This window comes from Coenobita brevimanus, chromosome 77 (assembly GCF_032717465.1).
Source record: "Coenobita brevimanus isolate Jiangsu-jjx chromosome 77, ASM3271746v2, whole genome shotgun sequence".
Taxonomy (NCBI): Eukaryota; Metazoa; Arthropoda; class Malacostraca; order Decapoda; family Coenobitidae; genus Coenobita; species Coenobita brevimanus.
This window is the reverse complement of record NC_137030.1, coordinates 8,363,258-8,388,605: the sequence shown is the minus strand read 5'-3', so window position 1 is coordinate 8,388,605 and position 25,348 is coordinate 8,363,258. Positions and strand designations below refer to the sequence as shown.

At 42.9% G+C, this 25,348-nt stretch overlaps 1 protein-coding gene across 1 annotated transcript in view; it reads right to left on the bottom strand.

The window, feature by feature from the left end:
* Window positions 1-25,348, bottom strand: part of LOC145408441 (uncharacterized) — a 295,795-nt gene that overhangs the window by 96,842 nt on the left and 173,605 nt on the right. Inside the window, exons 9-12 of the mRNA XM_080279170.1 lie at window positions 5,676-5,764; window positions 5,375-5,531; window positions 4,994-5,019; window positions 1,954-2,405 (exon numbers count right to left, since the gene is read on the bottom strand). Of these exons, the coding sequence (XP_080135296.1) occupies window positions 1,954-2,405; window positions 4,994-5,019; window positions 5,375-5,531; window positions 5,676-5,764 (724 nt within the window). The remainder of the gene's footprint in view (window positions 1-1,953; window positions 2,406-4,993; window positions 5,020-5,374; window positions 5,532-5,675; window positions 5,765-25,348) is intronic.

Here is a 25,348-nt window from a genome sequence, read left to right as displayed (position 1 = left end):
CTCTCTCTTTTTTTTTTTTTTTAAGGAAGCACTGAATTTACAAGTGATTTTTCACACACTTCTTTACTGCTATGAACATAATGTACCTTAATTATCTTTTTATGACTCAAACACCCTTCCTACACCAGTGAGGTCAACTGAATTCCATAAAGAAAGCCAAGAAACCAATTACAACACTGGGCGGTAACCATATAACCAAACCATACGTGCTCCCTACATGTCAACGAGTGGGTTGGTGGAGGGTTAGTGCCCCTCCCCGTAAAACATATAACTCAAAAGTCAAATGGCCACCCCTTACGGGATTATGGCGTCTGGCAATAGAAAGATAGATAGACCTTAGCATATAAATCAAATATTATATACAAAGTCTATTTAAGTGGAAAGATTATACTGAAAGGATACATATATATTCTTAGAATTATTCCACGCTAAACTTAACACAACAAGCATAAAACTGAGCCAATACCTGTTAACAAAATACTGTAATTCAAGCATTATTCGCTTAGTCTTGGAGACTCAATAATCTGAATAACTAAATCAGCAGTAAAAATAACTATAATACAGTAGTTCTTTTGGTATTAGTCAGGCACAAAATAAGGCAAACGGCTGTGCAACCATCAACTCTACCCTCTATCCATGCAACATCATGCAACTCAAGATGCATTACTGAATAAGTCCAGGTATAATGAGCAATCTGCTGACATGAGGGTGAAAAGCAAAGCAAGAGATGAACAAAATGCAGCTTCTTAGCCAAATCTGGTGGCCTCAGAAGAAAAGGAATCTAATATTGGCTAAAGCAGCACTACACAGATACACTAAACTATACTATCACTGCAAATAAGTTAAAATAAACATTTTGCCACTCTCAAGCAATTAACTGTACGGTACTAACACAAATGGCTACTTCCTTCAATTACTAACAAGAGCCATTTCTTAACAGAGAACAAATAATATTATGTAGAACTGAACTACTTTAAATGCACACATATTTACCGCTAATAATGAGTGGCAGATAATGACACTGAACGATAAATGACAAAATGGTCTTCAAAAAGTCAATGTTGTCTTACGTAAAGCTAAATCAAGATAGTGTACTAATGATGACGAGGATAAATGACTATCTTACACACTTTTAAAAAATTAATGGATAATTACAATGAAAGATTCTACTATCCAGAGTCACCAGAAGATCAATGAATAAGGATATTTGCTAGAAAAACTATCAATATTTCTTGAGTCTAATTAAATCTTCAGAATTTAAATTTTAAGTATGAAAGTCTGGCAATAGATAGATAGATAGATAGATAGATAATTATGAAAAATATGACAATCTAATTAATTCATTTTCAAGCAGATGAGACAACCAGCAACGGATGAAAAATGGCTGATAGAATAAAAAAAAAGTGTGTAAGACCAGAATAACAAATTATGACACCTCTGTCAAGCCTAACTTGAATGGAGGAGTTCCCAGGACGGAGCAAAGTGTCAGTGAGATGGAAAGACAAGGAGTATATATATATATATATATATATATATATAAAAGGGGGGGGGGGCTAAATTCAGCTATGTGTAAAACATTCTCCATCTACATCAGTCCAATCAGGTCCCCTGAAGGATCATACCTTCTCACTGGAGGGAGAATAATAGCCAAAATTAATCCTTTTCCATGCTGGCAATGTGTGAATGGGGAAGGGGAAACATTTATGGTAAATAAATTCAAGAGAGCAAAACACAGACCATCCATCATCATCCAATCCTACGTTGCCCCATGAGAAGCGTAGGAGCCCGGGGCTAAGCAATTGGTCCTGACATTTAAGATGAGAGTGAAAACACAGCTATGATATTAAAAGGCCAACTTCTGCTGACTCCGAATAATCTCATTCAAGTTGCTCAAAAAGTCATTCCAGTCTCCCTCAATGTCATCATCATTCAAGGGAGTGTGGAAAATCTTACCTGAGGGCTGGGGAGGGTCTAGCTGTGGTGGTGGGGGGACCAGGAGGGGGCTGGTAGGGGCGGGGGAGGGGTCGACACTACTCAGCGAGGACACAGAGGAGGTTGGGGATGAGGTGCGGGGTTGCTGCTGGGGTTTGGGGTCATGTCTGGGGTCCCCAACATCCCCTGGGGTCTGGGGTGATTCTTGCATTTGTGGTTTGGCATCTGTTTTGGGGGGCTCTTGTTCAACTTGACTGTGGAGTCCACCATTAGAGGAGTCTGGGGTGGATGTACGAGGTCCTGGCATCTCTGGCTCCTCTGGTATAGGGGGCTGGGGGTCAGGGCGGGGCTGGGGTGGCTGTGGGGGGGCTGGGGCCTTGCGTTTCCCCCGAGAGGAGGCCAGGGAAAGTGAGGAGGTGGACGGTACAGAGGTGAGGTTAGTCACAGCTCCTCCAATCTCAGAACCTGCAGGACTGAGGAAAAATAAAGAAAAAATCATTATCGTCATCATGCAAACCCTATGACACAAGTCTGAAAAAAATCTTTGAATATAAAGTATCAGATCATCATCATCAGCAGTATCCTAACCCTACTACCTACTAAAAAATAAATTAAAAAATAGGCAATACTGGCAACATTTTTAAAAAGAAATGTGTACATAATATTAACCCCTTGAATCTGGGTGATGTCATTTTTTTTTAGTTTCTAACCAGTAAAGTTTGTTCTACACTTGGATGGCGTCTCATATCAAGGGAGTTTATTACGACCATCTTACCTCTTCAGTTCCAAAAATCTATCCCATGCAGAATTAAACCACTTGGAATTGGCAAGAAAAACAATAGGCATCCCCGAGTTCTATAGGTTAATAGATCTTAAAAACCTGAAAACAAAAATTATACACTCAAACACTGGATACCCTGAAGTTTTCCACTTACATCAGACTGGGTTTGCTGTAAGAGGGTAAAATGCCTCAAATTTAGTGTCTCACAAATGTTTATCAATCTATCTATCTAGAGCCAGATGCATTAATCCTGGAAGGGGTGGCTGCAAATGAAGTGCCTCCATGTCATTCTGTCTTCTGCCATCATGCTGCCCTTTCTCCTACTCACACCACTCTCTTACCTATATACTTCTCCATCCCAACCCTCCATCTCATCCTTGTTCTCCCCACTCCCTGCCCTCCCTCCACCTCACTTAAATACAACCTTCAAGTCAATCTCTCATTCTCTGTTCTCTCTACATGGCATGAAAAAGTAAGGCCCATTATTAATGCAATGAACCACATGTTATACTCATACTGTGAAGCTTACTGTGAACTGCACATAAAACGCAAAGTAAAATACAGTAAATACATCCATCCATCCATCTATCATCTAAACCTGAGTTGCCCCATGAGGAATGTAGGAGCCCGGGGCTGGGCAAGCTGGTCCTGACATATAAGATGAGAGTAACATACAAAAGTAGGTAAATTTAGACTGCAAGGAAACATAACACTTTTAATTCCAATACCTGGTCTGTGGAGAACAGTTCTGAGGAGAGCTGGAATACTGCTCTTCCCGCCTCCCTCCAACTCCATCCTGGAAAAAAACTTTTACCTTACGTACAGATAAACAACAATAGATTAACAAACAGACATTTATAAATCTGTATCTATCTATCCACATACAGGAAGGCCTTGCCAAAAGTATGTGGTCTACAATATCACAACTTTTTACGTATAACTGCTCCAGTAACTTGGTGTAAACTGGAAAACACTCCTCATATGTTGCAGTGACTCTTTAACCCGCACCGTGCCAGTGCCGTTTTAAAATGGTCTGACGTAATTGCGCGCTCAGTGACAGTGCCGTTTTAAAATGGTCTAAAATAAAAAACTTCACTGTAACCGAATTTTTTAAGATTCGTGGGTAAAAATTGGCAGGCATGTAAAGTAACTGCTCCTCTACCATCCCCCAGGCTGTCAAGGCCATACACTCACTCGCTCCCCCCCTGATGCTCACTCTGCCTCACTCTGCCTGTGTGCCTCACCCAGTGCTGTACATAGTGAAGGCATTTTGTAAATATTTTCATGTAAGTTGTAAAGATTTTCTTGTAAGTGTAAGGACTATATAGTGAAGTCAAGTTGTAAATACCTTCTTGTAAGTGCCAGGACTGTATGTAATGAAGTCAGGTTGTACCTATCTTCAAGTAAGTGTAAGATAATGCATTCACAGTGAGAAAAACATGCAAATTGTGATAGATGCTGAAGTAATAAGTAATCAGAAAACTGTACTGAACATTGCTATACCTTCCCAGCATAAATACCTGAGTATACCCTACATAGAAAACGGCTTTCTCTCACATACGTAGTGAGCGTGAGAGAGCGGCTGAACCTGCATACAAGTGTGTTGGACTGAATAAAACCCATTTCCAAGCCTCGGTCAGCATTTTAACGGCAAAATTCATTGTTTCCACATCAAAATCTATCATTTTAGCAAAAAAAAAATATATATATATCTATCTATCTATTGGCAGACGCCTCAATCCTGTTTGGAGTGGCCACAAACAAATCACCTCCAAGTCGCCCTGTCCCCCGCCATCTCACTGCCCTGCTCCCAACTCACACCCCCCTCTCTCATATACCTCTCCACCCCATCCCTCCATCGCATCCTCGGCCTCCCCCTCCCTCTTCCCCCCTCCACCTCACTCACATACACTCTCTTCGTCAGTCTTTCACCCTCCATCCTCTCCACATGGCCAAACCACCTCAGTGTGTTCCTCATAACGCTTCCTATCACATCCACATCCACGCCACAATGCTCCTTTATATCCTCATTCGTCAGCCTGTCTCTCCATATGACTCCACAGGCTCCTCTTAAATAACTCTTAAATTTTAACGGCGAAATTCGTTGTTTCCACATCAAAATCTATCATTTTAGCCAAAAAAAAAAAAAAAAAAAAAAAAAAAAAAAAAAAAAAAAAAAAAAAAAAAAAAAAAAAAAAAAAAGGCCGGCACTGGGGTGACCCATAGGGCTAAAAATAGCCAGCACGCAGTGGGTTAATAAACAATGTTTTTGCAACCTACAGGACTGTGGACTTAACACTGTACCACTGCAAAAAAGGAGCATAAAAAAAGGCTGTTAACAACTACAAACTTACTGTATTTATACATATTGATATGATAATAATTATGATGTATATACAGTATTTAGATCCCATGATACATATACTTTTTGAAAAAAGGAATACAAAAACTGGTAATGGAAAGGAACATCTCCTCTGAGCGGCACTGCAACAACTGGGTGGCTCTGCTTTCCAACTGTACCAACATATCTCAACACCCTACCTATTCCACACTAGGTAGGGATGGTGGACTACAGTAACTGGGCAACAATCGCCTGCAGTCTACCAGGTTAAGGTTCAGACGAGCCTAGTGTCACATAACAATCACAATATACAAACTAACCTTGCCATTACTGTGTGCGATGGAGGCAGAGTTGGGGGGAGGGGGTGCAGGGGCTTGCCTCTTCCTCGGCCTGTGTGGGATGACCACAGACACTGGTCGCTGCATCTGTGTGGGTGGTGGGGCTGAGGTGGAGTGGAGGGAGAGGGGCCTAGGGGTATGGTGGGAGGTGCCGGAGGGGTGGCGGAGTGAAGGGGGATTATCAGAGAGGGAGGAAGGAGGATCTGAGGTGTGTCGGAGAGAGGATGGTGGGTCACTTGGGTGGTGAAGGGATGGAGGGGGGTCATTGGGATGGTGGAGGGAGGGGGGAGGGTCTACATAGTGGTCGGAGCGCGCTGGGCTGATGCTTCTCTCACCCGCGCTACCTGATGACAGACTGCTGCCGCCAGTGCTCTGCAATGGAACCAAACTATCATCACCACCACCATCATAACCCTAACCCCATTTCCCACCTACTTCTCAAACAGAAAGCAATACAGTAAACCCTCATTATACGATGCCTCTATGTACGATATTTCGCTTATACAATGTCAAAATTTTAGTACCCTATGCCCACTATACAATGGGAACGATTTGCAACAACGATGGATCATCCGCGGCTCAGTGAACAGCGAATGTGCAAACGCAACAAAAACGTCCTCACACTGTCGGCATTAGACCACACACACTTGTCCACCAGTCCAGCCTCATTAGCTAGCCCTGCCCAGCCAGGCAGTTCTGACATTGATGAGTGAGGGCTGTGAGTCCCTGTGACTGTGAGGCCGAGTCGGGATAATTCGCCGTCAGGACGATTCCCCATCATTTATTTACGTATCAGTTTATTTAGCCAGTACACTAGTTTTTTAATTATGTAAGTTATAAAAGTGATGGTTGTTTATTGTTTATATAGTAAATGTAAAATATGGCATCAAATCATTGGCATTAAATGAAAAATAATAATATACTGAAACGTGAATCAGCTGATTTATGATCGATCCTTCATCTTAGCATAAGGCTACATACAAGACATTGGCATTTATATAAATGCCTAATTACCTTAAGTGAACGATCGACATACTTTGGAATTATACAAATAATCTTCATGTTATGTCTATATAAATGTTTCAGGATATTTCGCCATCAAGTCAATTCGCCATCACAACAATAACAAGACAATTCGCCATCGGGACTCTTCGTCGTCAAGATGATTCCCCGTCGTTTATTTTCATATCAGTTTATTTAGGAAGTACACTAGTTTTTTAGTACTGTGCTTGTACCTCTTCAAAGTCGTTTTAAAATATACCCAGGATGTTGTAGTACCAATGGAAATTAATGAAAACAGCTGTGGGTGATGCTAGAACATAATTCAAAGTCAACTACAGCAAGGTAGAAACAAGTTAAATATTGTCTAAAAGTGCAACTTACAAATGATATCCAAAGCCAATGCTATTGAATGAAAACAGACTTTGACAGATCCCCCTGAGAATTAGTTATTAAAGTATCTGTTAATCAGTAATAAGTATGTTTACAGAATGACGGGGAATTGTCCTGACGGGGAACATCCATATTATGACGACGAATTGTCGACTTCATGGCGAATTGTCTAGGAACCACATAAACAACCGTTGCTTGCTTCAGTAAAGGTAAGATTTACTGTATACTGTAGTTTTCATGCTTTTTTCTCTTTATTCACTATTAATGTGTTACTTTAAATGTTTAAACATAAGGATATTTCATGTATGTGAGTGCTAAGGTGTGGTTTTGTGAGAGTTTAGGCACGTCTGGGAACGTATCCCCACTGACTCCATGTTATAATGGGATTGCTATATGATGGATTGCTTTACGATGGGGTTTTCAGGAACGGAACCCCATCGTATAATGAGGATTTACTGTATATAAATTTCTATACACTGCAGAGAAACTAACATCACTGATCCAAACCTCAATACATACAATGTAGCAATTATTTCATGTAACTTCCTCAGAGACACTGTACTCCAGTCTAGAAGCACTTATAACAAAACCTCTAACCAGGTAATCATCAACAATTACAGGCCATAAAAGATTAAAGCAATGCAGGTTTATATCCAAGGGGTGATCGGGGCTTATTGCTCATGTAATCCCACTCAGGGATGTGTGATGCTGGCTATTCTCATCTTAACTGTCAGGACCAACTTGTCTAGCCCCAGGCTCCTACACTTCTCATGGGGCAACACAGGATTAGATGATGAATGAATGAATGATGAAATAATTATACATTATCTAACTACACCAACACTACAAGGAAAGGGTATTTGTGGCTGAGAAGTGTGACAGCTCTGAATTATAAGAAGCAGAGATTTGTTGTTGTTGTTGTTGCCCCAGGATCATCCAAGCATGAACTCAGTGGACTGCAGGCTAAGTTGCTCTCATCTATCCTTTAGAGGGATGAGGAGGGAATTGAGAGACATCTGTATAACTGACCTATGTTAGGGCTGATATGTGAAGGTGTCCCTCTCCAGCACCATTTGTAGTTGTGAAGAACAAAGATATGAAAGCTTCTGATCATATAGAGGAGACATTTACAGTCCTGGTATAACAATCCAGAAATCCACAAACCAAGGCCTCAAACTGAAGAAAGAGAGTTCATGAGCCTGAAGAGATTGACATGGGGATCCCTTAATCATACACACCTGAGGTGAATGGGGCACAGTTGGCCTATAATAATAATGCATAGGCAGTTATTTTCCATCAGCACGTCCCTTGAGCCTGTATAGTGTGACCTGTATACCCTAAGGTGTTCTTAGAGTATCAGACTCAACTGCTCTTCACATAAAAACACCCTATCCTGTATAACCCCTTGTGATGTTTAGGTGCTCCTGGGAATACCACCATGATCAGGAACACATAAGGGCCAGGGCCTAGCATGAATCTCTGATGGTATTAAATGATCAAAAATCTCTAGCCACTTCTTGGAGACTCCAGCCGATAAACAAGCACATAACTGTCACTCTGACTGATATCCCATTAAGGAATCTAGATGGTACACAGCCTAGTGTCACTGTTAAGGCAAAAATACTGCAGTAAACAAAATCCGTAATAGCAATAAAAGAGGCATTGTTATCCAAAAGTTCCATGCTCTTAATGATGTTTTTGCACATCCAGTAATTCCAAGTCATTAACCAGTTAGCACCCATAATTCTTAGTCAAAGATGGAATCGACCATTTTCAAAGCTAATCCAGGCAGTAGGCCAAAGTTGGTATGCTACAAACTTTAAGCTGGGAGGTGGAAGGTGATATAACAAATGAAAACCCTGACAGTGAATTCTCCAACATAGCAACCCTAGCCAGTAATGACAATATTCACAATGAACCCACATTATCTCTTTACAACTTAACAAAATAATAAATGGTTACTGATATGGAACTGGCAAAAACCAATTCCAGATATAGTATGTTGTTCTTTGTTTCATAATGCAAAGCTCAGTAAGAGAATGATAATTTTTTTGCTGGCAGTACAGATGTACAGATTGGCCTTGGAGGAAGGTAGAGACCAGGAGGATTGGAAGTCAGGTATAATATTCTCCAATACAAAAGAAAAGAGGAAAAAGAAGAGTGTGGTAATCACAGGGGCATTTGTCTTCTTAGTGTAATAGGTAAAGTTTATGGTTGGATATTGACAGAGTTAGGGAATCAACAGAGAAATTAGTTGGAGAAGAACAGGCAGGTATTAGGAGAAGAAGATGTTGTCTAGATAAGATATTCATTCCTAGGTCTTTAGCGAAAAAGCTTCTAGAGAATGGAAAGATGTTGTATGCAGCTTTCATGGATTTGTAGAGAGCATATGACAGAGTGGACAGACAAGGAATGTGGAAAATATTAAGAATATATGAAGTAAATAGGAAGTTAATCATGAAGAGTATGTATGAGAGTGCTAAAGCTACAGTACATGTGGATAATGAACTGAATTTTTTTATCTGAATGTTGAAATGAAACAGGGATGTGTCATGTCTCCATGGTTATTCAATCTGTACATGGATGGAGTTATAAAAGAGATACAAGGTAGGGAAGTGAATGATGGAGCAGCTTTAATGGGAAAGGGCAACATTTGGAAACTCCATGTACTATTGTTTCCAGATGATACTGTACTGTTAAGTGAAGACAAAGGCTGCAAGGCAGGTGAATGAGTTTGGAAGTGTATGTATGAAACACAATCTAAAGGTGAATGTAGGGAATGTCGAGAGAAATGAAGCCACTGAATGTACAGTGAGGTTGGATGAGGAGGAAAAATAGGTACTTGGGCTGTGTGATGAGTAAGGATGGAAGTTTGGAGGAAGAAGTGCTTGAAAGGGTACAACAAGGAAGAAAGGTTACTGGTTCTTTGAAAGCAGTGATAAGAAACACGGAAGTGAGCATGGAAGTAAAAAAGTTGCTGCTTGATAGTACTGAGATACCAACTCTAACGATGGAAGTGAGCTTGGACCTTGCTGGATGGACACAAGAGCGAAAGCAGTGGAAATGAGCTGTGAGGAGCATCTGGAGTTGCATGGGGAGAAAGACTGACAAATGTGGAGGTGAAGGAGCATCGTATGGATGTGGATGTAACAGAAAGCATTAGGAGATATACACAGAGGTGGTTTGGCCATGTAGAGAGGATGGAGAGCAAGAGACTAACAAGGAGAGTGTGAGTGAGGTGGAGGAGAGGAGAGGGAGGAGGAGGTCGAGGATGAGCTGGAGGGATGGAGTGGAGAGGTATATGAGAGAGGGGGATGCGAGCTGGGCAGAGGGCATTTAAATGGCAGCGGACAGGGCGACATGGAGGCGATTTGTTTGTGGCCACCCCTTACAGGATTAGGGTGTCTGGCAATAAATAGATAGATGAATCACTCATTAATCTAATTATTCCCAGATGCCTTATCACAGACTTCATTCAAGAAGGTCTTCACAAAAACATCTACCAAACTCTCTTATCATCACTACCTCTCAACCACTCCAGAAGCTGTTCTGGTATTCCCATCAGCCTACACAACTTTCTACCACTATGAAATATATTTTACACATGATACCGCACCTACATATTCTTGTGTTATATTCATATCACTCTAATAAGACTAAAGTTGTAGAACATTACCTAGCCAAAAGCATACATCATCTGGTATGGAAGCAGTGCTATTGTGCTTCTGATACCCACAAGAACAGCTCTCAGTGTCCCTTCCTATGGTACTCCTCTACTCCTTTTCATCACTGCCTCTATCTTCCTCAACTTATTTTACGTAATTTCTTTTTCTTCTACTGATTCTCTATCAAATATACTGTTCTCACCTTGTGGCCTAAAGAAAGGAAATACATACCAATGGATTTTTTTTTTTTTTTCCCCCAGCTTAGAGATCTCTTGTAATGGAGGATTCTGAAGCAACTGCCATTAACATCTTCAATACCATTACATATTTTCAAAAAAAAAAAAAAAAAAATTTTCATGAAACTGTCAGAATTCATTTACATTAGGGGACACTATCACACCATCCCCAACTCCTTGTTCTAAAGGTACTGGAATAGCTGAGACAGATCCACTTCAATCCCAGTCTGTCCTTACCTACCTCTCTCAGTCACTCCTCTTATCCATTATCTCTCTCACTCATGAACTGCTCCACTTTCTTCTTCCACACAGAACAACATGACACTGTGACACTCAAAACATTTCTGGGTAGATCACTGGCCTACATTACTGGTATCATTAGAAAACAACAACAGCCAATCTTATATGATCCCCTTTAAGCTGTAGGCACCCCATGACAAGCTACTACAGTCCCAATTATTTAACCACTTCTGCCTATGATCATCTTTTTCATTTTGTTCCTGCTTGCATTAGACAATTTCACTCATCAAAGAAGGATCCCCTGTAGCGAAGTAGCTGGTGAACAGTGTATCTCAACCCTCCAGTGTGAAGAGTCTATCCTAAGCTGAATAAAAGCAAGATATGGCAAAATTGGAAAACTATATAAATGATGTCCTTGGGCTGAATTTGTTAACCCCATCAATCTCATGATGTAGTTTTATATATTATTTTTGCTCAGACTGGGAGAGAGATACGGTAGTGATGGTGGGGACGCTTACCATCCACTCACTCGATGTAGTGCTGCTCATGAATGTCTGCCCTTTCCTCTCCTCCATCATTCTTTACTTCCATGCTCTTCTGTCTTTCTTTCCTTCATTCTTTCCTCGTCCTTCTGCCTACAGGTGACTTTACACTCCCTCTTCTGTCTTTCTTTCCTTCATTCTTTCCTCTTCCCTCTGCCTGTGGGTGACTCTACACTGAGTGACAAGCCATATGGTTTCCTGTACACCAGGAAACCATTTACTATGCTGGGTGGTAACCATATAACCAAATTTCGGCACCTGGTGGTTTACTGGGTAACTATGGAGCTCCAATCGGATTGAGCCAGTGGAGGTTTATATCCAAGGGATGGTTGAGGTTTATTGCTCATGTAATGCCACTCTAGGATGAGTGAGGCTTGTCACTCTCATCTTAAATGTCAGGACCAACTTGCCTAGCCCCGGGCTCCTACACTCCTAATGGGGAAATGTAGGATTGAATGATAATGAATGAATGAATGAACTACAATAATCCCATCTGCTAATATAAGTCTTCCAGAAGTTGACATAATCATCTATGAATGGCAACAACTGAACAAAAAACATCATCATCATAAACAGGTTAAGAATGGGTAACTGGTCTATGTGTTGTATCCAAGTGGCTCTGGAGATTTCACACCATCCCTTCCTTAGCAACTTATGTACCTTTGATCCCAATATTCTCTTGTATGTTACTGATGAATACTATGTCAATAATTACCAGTAAACACCATACATAACATACAAGAGAATGATAAGGTATGGTATGCAAAATATGTCACTAAGGAAGAGGTACTATCAGCCCTCCTATGCCACTTAAAGTACAGATCTATGTCCCCCCCCCATCCCCTCTGAGGGCTTCCAACACTTAACAAAAACATGGACTGAGTGACACGAGGCCGATAACAGGGCCAGGGTGGATGGCGTAAGCTGTCGTGGGGTGATAAGGCAGCAGCAGAGGGTGATAACCAGAGTAAGATGTCAGTAAAGAATGTGTCCAAAGATTAATTATGGATGCAAGGATGGAGAGGGAGCAGGGAGAGGGGATGGAAGACGGGAGAGGGAAGGGAAGAAAGGAGAGGGAAGGGAAGAAGGGATAGGGAAGGGAAGAAGGGATAGGGAAGGGAAGAAGGGATAGGGAAGGGAAGAAGGGAGATGGAAGGGAAGAAGGGAGACAGAAAGGAAAAGGAAGGAATGGGAAGAAAAGGGTGACAGAAAGGAAAAGGAAGGAATGGGAAGAAAAGAGAGAGAAGAGAAGAAGAGAAAGGGAAGGGAAGAAGGGAAAGGGAAGGGAAGAATAGAGTGGAAAGGGAAGAAAGGAGTGGGAAGGGAAGAAGAGAGAGGATGGAAGAGGGGAGAGGAGAGGGAAGAAGGGAAAGGAGAGGGAAGAAGGGAAAGGAGAGGGAAGAAGGGAAAGGAGAGGGAAGAAGGGAAAGGAGAGGGAAGAAGGGAAAGGAGAGGGAAGAAGGGAAAGGAGAGGGAAGAAGGGAAAGGAGAGGGAAGAGGGGAGAAGTAGGGATGAAGGGAGAGAAGGTTAAAGAAGTGACAACAGGTATGGTATAACTGAGGAAAGTATCAAATGAATTATTACATAATATGTAATAATTCATTTGACACTTTCCTCAGTTATATGGAGAGAAGACAAGAGAAAGAGAGAGGGAGGAAGGACAAGAGAGGAAGGTGGAACAGACAGGAAGCAAGACAGGAAGGAAGATAGAAGAGAAAGGAAGACAAATGAGGAAGAAGGAAGGGAGAAAGGGCTCAGTAGGGGGGGAGGGGAGGAAGGAAGTTGAAAAGTAGAGGGGGCTCAGCATGGAGGGAGGGGAGGGAAGGGAAGGAGGAGAAAGAGAGAGAGAGAGAGAGAGAGAGAGGAATGTAGCCAGCCCCCCCAACCTAAACTCCATCCATAAAACACAGTGTAAGGGCACCGGAACACAACGGCAACACATCATACATTAGAGGGGGATAAGAGAGTGGCGATAACACCAACAAGTAGAGGAACTGATAATAAAGATAAGAGGTAGAGGAGATAAGGGGAGGTAGGGACACATTACTGTAGCGGAATGTTTGTGGAGACTATTGTGTGTACAGCATATAGGCAATCACAGCATAATAACCTCCAAATTCAAGGTTACTGTCACAAAAATTCTTGATTTATCATGAAGGTTACAACACTTCACAATAAAAATATAGAACACATACACACAATTAGCAGAACATTTTCAATAAGAAATGTCCCTGTTACGCTGAATAAAAGCAAGTGGTGGTTGCAAGTGACGATGTTGTTGTTGCTATTGTTATTGTTGTTGTTGCTGTTGATGATGATGATGATGATGATGATGTTGGATAACGATGACAGATGACGATGATGGATGACTGGTGGTAGTGGTTTGATCACTGTTACTGTTATCATCATGGATGACAATGACAACTATGATGATGATGATGATGATGATGATGATGATGATGATGATGATGATGATGATGATGATGACGACGATGATGATGATGACGACGATGATGATGATGACGACGATGATGACGATGACGACGTGGTCCCAGGCTCAGATGGATGTGAACCCAGTGGACTGCAGGTTGGTTACCCTTCTCCTACAGTCCACCATCATCCTCTCGGGGCACAAGGAGGGATTTATGGGATGTTTGTACAATCAGGCAAAGGTACCGCCCAAACATAACAATGCCACAGTGTGAAGATGTTCTCCTCTAACCCCTTAAGTAAAATGCAAAGGATGTCATTATACTGGAGTGGTTACCCTCAATTGACAGTTAACATCTTATGAAATTTACTTCAGTTAACACCAGACAATTTTACAAACCACAAGTAAACATTTTTTCAGTCAAGGGTTGGACACAGTCAATTAATATTCAAATCACAAATGATGTCTTACAATATACATATTGACTAATACCAGACGATTTTACCCACCACAGTTCACTTACAAGTGTCAGAAATGGTTGCTAGAAGTATACAGAGTTGCTACCTCTATTGACAAGAAGGGTCTCCATTTATGAAAAGGAAGGTGTATGCTTTGTGTGTGCATAATGCAACCCTGTATGGTAGTGAAACATGGACAGCAGAGGAGGAAAATGCTCACAGACTTAAGCATAATGAAGTGAGAATGGTGAACTGGATGTATAAGTCACACTAAAGAATAGCATAACATGTGTAGAGTTTAAAAGACAATTGAGCATGGTGTTAGACAGACAATTTGGACATGCAGAGAGCATGTGTAACTGGGTGAAACATTGCAGAGACCTGAAGAAGGAAGAAACAGTCTCCAATCATAGGAAAATCTGGGATGAGATCCTGAGAAAAAGTGTATGGGTTGGGGCTTTGATCAGAGTACTGCAGGAGTATATGCAGTTTTGAAGGCAGCCATTAAGTAGCAGGGGGAAAAAAAGGCTAATGCATGCAATCGTGGACCACTGCCTTACAAAATACACACACAGCGTGTATGTTTTGTACAGGCAAACCTTCCATTGTCCAAGTTTACTGATATGTTGAATATAATACAGTAGTTTGGTGACAGTAACAGTAGAAACCAGACTGCAAGGGTATATGAAGAATATTTCCAACTCCTTCATTCCAAGATGTTTCTCTTCAAAGCTGAGGGAGTCATTCTGAATTGAAGAAAGCGTCAGGCAGTAGCAAGAAAAAATAACAGACATCACTGTACCAAAGGGTTTAATCCCTGTAAGTTTTAAAAAGGATATTCCAATCAAGATAAACTAAGCCATGTTGATCTCTTACATAACCAACCCCTGCTACCTCTATTCCTGCTCTGAATCTCTTTTACTTCTTCCTCTCTGCTTCTTTGTTATTTCGTTTCAATTTTCACTTTGATCCTCTCTCTCTTCAGGCTATACACACATACAAACAGACAGGTGTGTGTGTGTGTGTGTGTGTGTGTGTGTGTGTGTGTGTGTGTGTGTGTGTGTGTGTGTGAAAAGAGGGAAAAGGGCAGAATGAGGCACAGTGAGTGGAAGAGAAAGATGAAGGAGGGAGAAAGAGGGAGAGGGAGAGAAAGAGATGGGAAGAATAAACATGGGAGGGGAAAAAAAAAAAAAAAGAAAAAAAGAGGAGGATGGAAAGATGGAAAGTGAAGAGAAAGCAAGGGAGGGGATGGGATGTGAAAGGAAGGGAATGAAAGGGAAGGGAACAGACTGGTGGTGGATGTGGAAGAAAGGAAAGAAGACAAGGAGTTACAATATTACACAACCTACACCACACTCATAAATCCAAGACAAAGGGGTCAGTGTTACCAGGAATTTACGACAAGTTCAGTTATTAGGTTACAAGGGATCTGCAGGGATATACAAGAGAATATGATATATGCATATGTAGGAGGGAGGGGAATGAGATGCCAAAATTCTCAGGGTACTCTACAATGAACATACCAGCATGTTAAAAAATATATATATAAACAAAGAGAATATACAGTACAACGTCAGACAAATTTATTCATGCATTTATTTATAAAGGCTTCAATATGCCTGCATGCATCAGCCTTGATCATCTAATGGTGACTCTCCACACTGCTCTATCTCCAGCAGCCTCTCTGTTCAGCCCCTTATCCCTGAGGTCACACTCTATGACTTCATCCTAAGTCTTTTTTGGTTTCTCTCTCACAACTCACCTGCAATGTTCACACCTCTCACCCTTCACAACCAGCTGTCATCTCCAGCTTCCCCAAATACCCAAATCATCTCAATCTACACCTTCTAATCACAACACTAATACATTCCTGTCCTCTCGACTCTTCATTCGCAATCTTTACCCCCAAGGTCTGTCATTCAAGGACACACTACACATCTGACTGATCATTGTCATCTCTGCATATTTGAGCCTATGAATATCCTCCTCCATCATTGTCCCCAGGTCTCATTCCCGTACAACATTACACTCCCAACACATGCTGCATACAAGGATCCCTTAGCGTGGAGGGAAAGTCCTCTCAATATCAGGAGAGGCAAGAGCTTCTTGTACTTCTTCCAACCACTCACTACCCTAGATGAAGAATGGGCAGAAGTTCAGGGAGCTGTTGCCTCTCCTGACATTGAGAGGGCTCTCCCTCCTTGCAAAGGGGTCCATGTAAGCAGCAAGTGTCAGAATGTAATGCTGTTTAGTACAGTACAGTACTGTGACCTTGGCAGTGAATGAGGATATCAGTAGGCTTTTTATTATTATTCTACTTACTGCCAGATTATGTTACTCAGCTGAGGAGAAACCCTATAAACTGATGTGGTGGGAGTACATGAACGAAGATGGATTATACTGTAATTCAGGCCTGTAATGAGAGGCAGATCAAATAAGACCTAGTTTGAGGTCATAGAGTGTGACCTCAGGGGTAAGAGACTGAACAGGGAGGCTGCCAGAGATCGAACAGGTTGGACAGCCGCCATTAGCCCCTTAAACGCGGATCGTCGCTTTTGCGACGGTCGGCCCAAAGGACAGAACGGCGGATCGTCGCGTTTGCGATTTGAGTTAATTTTGAATAACCGCGAGCAAGCAGGCTCCAGCTGGTATTGTCTATCAGTACCGCCACCCGTGAGCTACGTTTAGCACACTTGACCTTTGTACTACTGACCTCGGTTGTTGCCAAGTTTCATTTTTTTTACCCACCCACGCACCGATGTGCGGCCCTCCCTCGTCGTGCGATATGGCAGCGCGCGGACGGCTCATACGTGTCAATCTGCGCCGTCATCTCGCAAGCGCTTTCTGCTATTGGGAAACGCTTGTTTCCCCAGTTGTCACACTGTGATTTTTTCGCGCGGTTTGCCCCTGTTTAGCGTCAGTCCACGCGAATCTTCCACGGTGACACCATGTCAAATTCAAGCTCTTCCGAGTCTGTGCCTTCCAGCCCTCCGAAAAAGGGTTTTGTGACCTCAACCCCCTTCAAAACCTTACCAGGAACTGCTAAGGGACTGAGTGACTCTGCAATAGCCAGTGAACTATTGAAAGCATCGATGGATTATGGGAGTGACGTCGGTGTTTGGTCAAGCCTGGCAGAGTCTGACACGCAATCGAGTGCTGAGTCTGTGCCAGAAGTGACTGTTTCAGTGCCAAGCACCTCAACAGGCAAGGCTCCTGTGAAAAGGGGCTTGGAATATGGAAAGGGGGCAAAGAGGAAAAGGAGTGGTGACCCCAGTTCACTGCCATTGTCCCCTACGCCACGTCATGCCACCGCCAGCCCGCCACGCACTCCCAGCCCCATTCTCTCATCCTCCTCTTCAGCTGCCCTGTCTCCTGAGTCTTCAGAGTCGCCTTCACCACCTCAGAAGGGAAGTAGACCTTCAACTTTACGTAGTAGAGGTTTCCGTAGGCCCAGTGTTCGTGGTAGTAGAGCTAGAACTTTGTCCCCTAGTGTAAGGCTAGCTCGTAAGGAAACTCGCACTAGGCAACTCGCCAGTCACGGCACTGCGAGTGACCTTGAACCCTCAGATAATCTCCCCACCACCACCACCACTACACCAACACGACCTAGGACAGCCTCTGCCTCACGCACTGTCTCACCGCCTGCCTCACCCACTCCCACACGACCTGCCTCACCCCCCGCCGCCCCCAGCACCTCCCAGCCTAGGCAGGGCACTCTTGATGCCTTTGTGTGGTCAGAGGGCTCAGATTTTGTGCCGGAAGATCTGCCCTTTGATGACAGTGGGTGTGGAGTTCAGGCTGACTTCCCTGTCCAAGAGGATGGTGAATGCTTGGACTACCTGTTGGCCTTCCTTGACAACGAGGTAATGGAGCAGATTTGTACCGAGACGAACAGGTACGAGGGGCAATCTGCTGCAGTTCGCGAAGGAGAAGGTGAGGCGGCAACGCCATCCACGTCGCGGATGGCAGCATGGGTGCCTCTAACGATCAGGGAACTCTTTGTATTTATTGGGTTGATGTTATTGATGCCCCACAATTGGAAACATAAGCTGGAGGAATACTGGAGTTCAGACGATCTTTGCCCAACACCAATTTTCAATAAATACATGAGCCGCGATCGTTTTACGCAGCTCATGACTTACCTTCACTTCGCGAACAATGATGAGCCTTCCCGAACTGACCCATTATGGAAAGTGAGGGGAATCCTGAACTTGATCAAGGATAAGTTTACGAGGTTCCTGCGCCCTTTCAAGAAAATGGTGATTGACAAGTCCTTGGTTTTGTTCAGGGGCCGTCTTCGGTTTGTGCAGTATATTCCAAGCAAACGGCACCGCTTTGGAATCAAGTTTTTCATGCTGTGCGACTGCAAGACGGGGTTCATCTTAGACTTCGTGATTTACACCGCCAGCAATGTCGATTTGGACAAGACTGACCCCCTTGGATTCTCTGGTTCTGTGGTGAAAGTGTTTTTGGAAAAGTACTTTGGCAAGAATCATGTCCTGTATACGGACAATTACTATACAGCTCCTAAACTCGCCAAGTACCTTTCTGAACACGGCGTCGGATCCTGTGGCACTGTCAGGAGCAATAGGGCACACTACCCTGCCTTCCCCGAGGCTGAAAAATCAAAGCGGGGAGACGTGCACCTGAAGAAAACTGACAAGATGCTTGCGATCAGGTGGCATGATAAGAGAGTCGTGAATGTGCTCACCACAGTACACAAGGGGGAAATGCTGGCCACAGGGAAGGTCGACAGAAGGACTGGCGAGGCTGTGATGAAGCCTGATGCTGTCATTGACTACAACGTCAATATGCGGCTGGTGGACAAGTCTGACATGATGATCGGAGAGATAGACTGCCTGAGGAAGAATCGTCGTTGGTACAGGAAGGTGTTCTTGCACTTGATTGATATGTGCATGCTGAACGCCTTCATCCTGTATAAAATCAAGAACAGGAAGCCAGCAAACTACTCTCTCCGAAGATTTTCTAAGACTTGTGTCTACCAGCTGCTTCAGCGTTATGGCCAGGTACTTGCAACAGGTCCCAAACGCCACCCTCAGACACCTCCAGACCGCCTACAGTGTCAGGCCTACCTTCAGCGACACCGCCTGGAGCCACTGCCTGCCACTGCCAAGAGGGGAAAAGCACTGAGGAGGTGTCATGTGTGCAGCCACACTATCAGGCAGGACAGAACCTTTAGGCGCACCTCCTTGCAGTGCAAAGAGTGCAAAATTCCCCTCTGTGCTTACCCGTGTTTCTTTGACTACCACAGCCTGACTAGATATTGAAAATAAGGGTAAGATTCTTGGAAATAATACTGAGAGTGACAGCGATACTAGTGTTTAGTTTTCTTTTACGTACTGACAGTGACAGTCTGATGAGTGTAAATTAGTGTATGTACTTGTAAAAGCACTGACAGTGACAGTGTTTTTTGGTGTAAATAATTGTACATAGTAATAATATAAGTATTGCGAGTGACAGTCACTCCAGTGTAAGAAGCTGAAAGCATATGTTCCTATTCTATGTTCTGACAGTGACAGTTTGTTGTGTAGAAAATATTATTTTTATAACAATGGACAGTGACACTGATGAATAAGGCAAAAAACGGACAGCTACAGTGAAAGTGAGCGATAGAAATGAAGTGCGAGTGGCCAACTGGAGTGAGAATAAAGTGCCTGCCGTAAGGCTGAATAAACTCGCGCCGCGGTGGTCTTCCTCAGTCCCGATCCACAATACTGGCAGTGACAGTGATTTTTATGGCCGTAATAGTGACAAGTGAATGTTTGCGAAGTACTATGATGGAAAATAATGTAGTATACGTGTTTTTAGCCGTGAAAAGGCAAATGTGTCAATAGTGACGGGAAGATCGCCGCCGCGCTGCATGTCGGCCATGCGCTCCGTTCATTTTAGCCTTATTTTCAGTGCTTATTGTACAAATACGGATTCCAAACAACCTGTACATTGTTGTATAAAGTGTACTGTGACAGACTGAGGCTGTGGTAGAAAGAAAACCGGGTTTCTGGAGGTGTGAAAGTGAAGACTTTGTTACCCAACTTTGCAAGTCTTCACAAGTCCTTTGGTAGTCCACGAAGGTTCAACATGTGTCTCAGGAGAAAGCTGAATGTAAGTACTATATGCCATAAAAATTTTAATGCTCTAGGGTTAATCTCTGATTTTTGGCAAATATTTTCCCACAGGTACTCAGACCCCGCTACAACCCCGCCACAGCGGGGGGATCGGCCGTACACAGCCGCGTTTTAGGGGTTAGGTGACCAAGGACGATGCATGCATGCATGTTGGAGCCTTTATAAATAAAAGGACGAACGAATGAGAGAGGAGTGCAGACACAGCAAGGAAATGATAAAGGTGAAGAGGAAGTAGGCAGCACTAGCACTACATCAAGTGAGTGGATGGTGGCTGCCACCACCTACCACAAAGAATAAAATAAGTGTCAGGTCCTCGGGCTAAAAGGGTTAAGTCTTCAACATTATAATCCAAACTCTAATTAATACTCACAAAAATGTGGGGAAAATATTACATGTACGTAAATTCAGCACAGTCATAAGTACACTGGGGTGACTTGAAAGCTCTCATTCAATATTAAAATTAAGTGTTCACCTCATACCAAGGAAAGTAATAACTTTCAAACTACAGTGCTGTATAATGAAGATGTTAACACATAAATCATCACTGTCATCGTCATCATCATCACCATAACTCTATCATCATCATCATCATCATCATCAACAGCCTAACACTTATTCCCAACTAAAAAAGATGGCATAAGGTTGGCTCAAAAAAAAAAAAAAAAAAAAAAAAAAAATTCTTGTCAAACATAATGAGAATGAGCCACACAGTCATTCACCCATCATCTGAATCTTTGGAATCCTAACTCCACACTATGACCATAAACATGTGCACATTTATTCTTGCATTATTCATTAAAGCTGTACCTCTTATACACCTGTTGGGTATCCATCACACGGACTATCAAATTAAAAAGGGGGTGCCAAACCACTGCCATGTGCTTCTCTGTACATACTTATCTAAATTATAGTCATAAAAACATTACATTTATGTGAGAAGCCAGACTTCTGTGATAAAATTTACTGCAGAGGTCATACTGAGGTAAGCTATTACACATACACACACACACACACACACACACACACATATTGCATATACTGTATATATATATATATATATATATATATATATATATATATATATACACACACACACACATACTGTACCGTATATAAACATTTAAGCTCAACATCAAAGCTGCTTCTCTCTTTGGCTGTGGAACTGACTGTCTGGTATGGATAAAACTTACTGTCAAGAATCAGCTAAACTGAAGTCAAAGGTTTTCTGTCAACAGCTAAAGGTTTAGACTACTGATACATGGTTTTTGGCTATTTTTGCAGTGGGTGGGTTTTCCTGAACAGAATCAAATAATCTCAGGGCAGTCAGAACAAAATACAAAGTCCATATGTTGACATAAATGGATTAAAAACCACAGTCCTTAATCCATTCAGTATGATGACTTCTTTTTTTAAGCCAGACAGTGTTGATAATGATGATGATGATGAAACAGTTACAGTAAATTCAGCTTTGGAGAGACCTCTCACAGTGTCATTGTAAGATGCAATTCTTATTATCCTCTTCAGTACCACTTAGTTTTTAAATTTCATACCTCCACCTGCCATATAATTATATTCGTCTTATGAAAAACCTCATATAGTGAATGGGATAATGAACTGTGAGCACAATTACAACACTGTAAGGTATTAAGAATATATGGAGTGGAGGGGAAATTGTTGAGTGCTGTGAAGAGTATGTACGAGGGAGCTAGGGTTACGGTGCGAGTGGAAGGTGAGCTGAGTGAGTTCTTTGATCTCAATGTGGGACTGAAACAGGGTTGTGTGATGTCTCCATGGCTGTTTAATATATACATGGATGGGGTTGTAAAGGAGGTGCAAGGTAGGGCAGTGGATGTGGAGGTGGCTCTAATGAATGTGGGTGAGATTTGGAAGCTTCCAGTGTTGCTGTTTGCTGATGATACAGTACTTTTGAGTGAAGATGAATGGGAGTTGCAAGGTTTGGTGAATGAATTTGGGACAGTGTATATGAGGAGGAATCTGAAAGTTCATTCATTCATTCATTGCCAGACGCCATGTATCCCAGACGGGGTGGCCAATGGCTTAGAGTTAATTGTTTTACAGGGAGGGGCACTAATCCTCCACCAACCCCACTTGACACGTAGGGATGCCAACAAAAGTAAAGTTATGGTGTTTGAGAGGAATGAAGTCACAGAGTGTGCAGTGAGGTTGGATGGTGAGGATATGGAGAATGTGAGTGCATTCAAGTACTTGGGTAGTGTGATGAGTAAGGATGGAACTTTGGGGGATGAAGTATGTGAAAGGGTACAGCAGGGATGGAAGGTCGTTGGTACACTGAAAGCAGTGATGAGAAATAGGGAGGTGAGTATGGAAGTTAAGAAGTCACTGCATGATAGTATTGTGATCCCTACCCTGACGTATGGAAACGAGGCATGGACCTTGCAAGAGGGGAACAAGCCAAAAGTAAGTGCAGTGGAAATAAGTTACTTGAGAGGAGCATGTGGAGTGACGTGGAGGGACAGGTTGACGAATGAAGAAATGAAGGAACGATGTGGGGTGGATGTGGATGTGGTTGAGAAGATTAGGAGAAATACAGAGGTGGTTTGGACATGTGAAGAGAATGGAGAATGAAAGACTGACTAAGAGGGTGTATGTAGGTGAGGTGGAGGGAGGGAGAGGGAGAGGTAGACCGAGTATGAGGTGGAGGTATGGAGTTGAGAGGTATATGAGGGAGGGGGGGGTGAGTTGGGGAGAGGGTAGTCAAATGGTGGGTGACAGAGCGACTTGGAGGCGTTTTGTCTGCGGCCACCCTTTGCGGGATTAGGGCATCGGGCTATAGATAGATAGACAGATAGATGTTACTCATACTAACGTGTCTTTTTTTTTTTTTTTTTTTTTTTTTTTTTTTTTTAAATATGTCTGACTCTGGGCATAGGCTTCACAGCCTGCTCTCAAGGCCCAGTAGTCCTCCTGCATACCATACACCTCTCTACATGTCACCACTTCGACGCTAACACCCACCGTCCACACTGAATGCATGCTAGGGCTGTCTCATACAGGACTGGTGTACTGGTATTAGCGGGAGTATTTTTACATGTCGGCGGGTCTTCTGGTAGATCAGTAAAGTCTGATTTTATTAAATTCAAATCCTTAAACTGTTCCCTGCCCCAGCAGGATTTGAACCTGGGTCCGGTAGGACTGCAGGCCACCTCTCTACCGACTGAACCACCGCTGTTGTTGTAGATACCTCAGTACTATTTACTTAATAAAATCCATCCATCCATCATCCAATCGTATGTTCCTCCAAGAGGAGCGTAGAAGCCCAGGGCTAGGCAAGTTGGTCCTGACATTTAAGATGAGAGTGACCTGCCTCACTCATCCTTGAGCAGCATTACATGAACAATAAAACCCCAACCATCCCTTGGATATAAACCTACACAGGCACAATCCAATTGGAGCCCCTTAATTAGCCACTTAACCATCAGGTGCCATAATCTGATTATATGGTTACCACCCAGCATAGTAAATGGTTTCATGGTGTACAGGAAACCATTGGGCTTGTAACTCAGTGTAGAGTCACCCACAGGCAGAAGAAAGAGGAAAGAATGAAAGAAACAAACACAAAAGAGGGAGTATAAACTCACCCACAGGCAGAAGGAAGAGGACAGAATGAAGGAAAAAAATGACAATAGAGGATGGATGGAAGAGAGGATGGATGGAAGAGAGGAAAGGGCGGACACCTGAGAGCAGTACTACTTCGAGTGAGTGAATGATGAGCGTCCCCACCTACCACCAACTCAATAAAAAATATCACAAAACTCACAGGCGCTAATGAGGGGCCACACGTGGTGACGCTGTGTACTTTGGGTAGTGCTAAGCTGCTGTGGTATCCGCCTTGGACCCAAACCTCCCATTATTTCCCTGCACCTCAAAACGGGGATGGACTGGTGAGGCACTGTCTACCATAAGGGGGCACAGGTTTCCTACATGGTTTATGTATTGTACTGTCTGTTGATACGTGATGGCAACCATCATCCACTCACCTGCTGTAGTGCTAACTACTTCTTCTCTCACCTTTACCATTCTATTTCTCTGTCTGCCCCTCTCCATTCATGTTTGTAACTTTTCCTCCTGTCACTGTGGCTGTACACTGAGTGACAAGCCTGATGATTTCCTATAACCCAGGAAACCATTTACAGTGCTGGGTGATATTCATATAACCAAATACAGTAGTGGGATGAAGTGAAGCCTATTACGGTGCCCCTGTGGGTGAAGACACACAATATGGCATCCATCCTGGAACCAAACCTCCTCACTTCTCCCCACAGTGAGGCACTATCATTTTTTTTTTTTTTTTTTTTTTTTTTTTTTTTTAAAATATATGTGACCGACTCTGGGCATAGGCTTCACAGCCTGCTTTCAAGGCCCAGCAGTCCTCCTACATAACACACACCTCTACATGCCACCACTTCGACGCTAACACCCACCGTCCATACTGAATACATGCTAGGGCTGTCTCATACAGGACTGGTGTATTGGTATTAGCGGGGGTATTTTTACAACATGTCAGTGGGTCTTCTGGTAGGTCAGTAAAGTCTGATTTTAAGAAATTCAAATCCTTTAAACTGTTCCCTGCCCCAGCGGGATTTGAACCCTGGTCCATTAGAACTGCAGACCAACTCTCTACCGATTGAGCCACCGCCTCCCCCAAGGGAACACCAGTTCACTGCATGGGACAGCCTTGCAGGGGCAGTTGCTTGCCTGCTGTTGATGGATATGCTTGATCAGACAGACTAGGGCTGATCAACAACAACAATACTGTACCAGTAGGATGACCCACATAAGAAGTTGCTTTTCTGTGGCTGATGG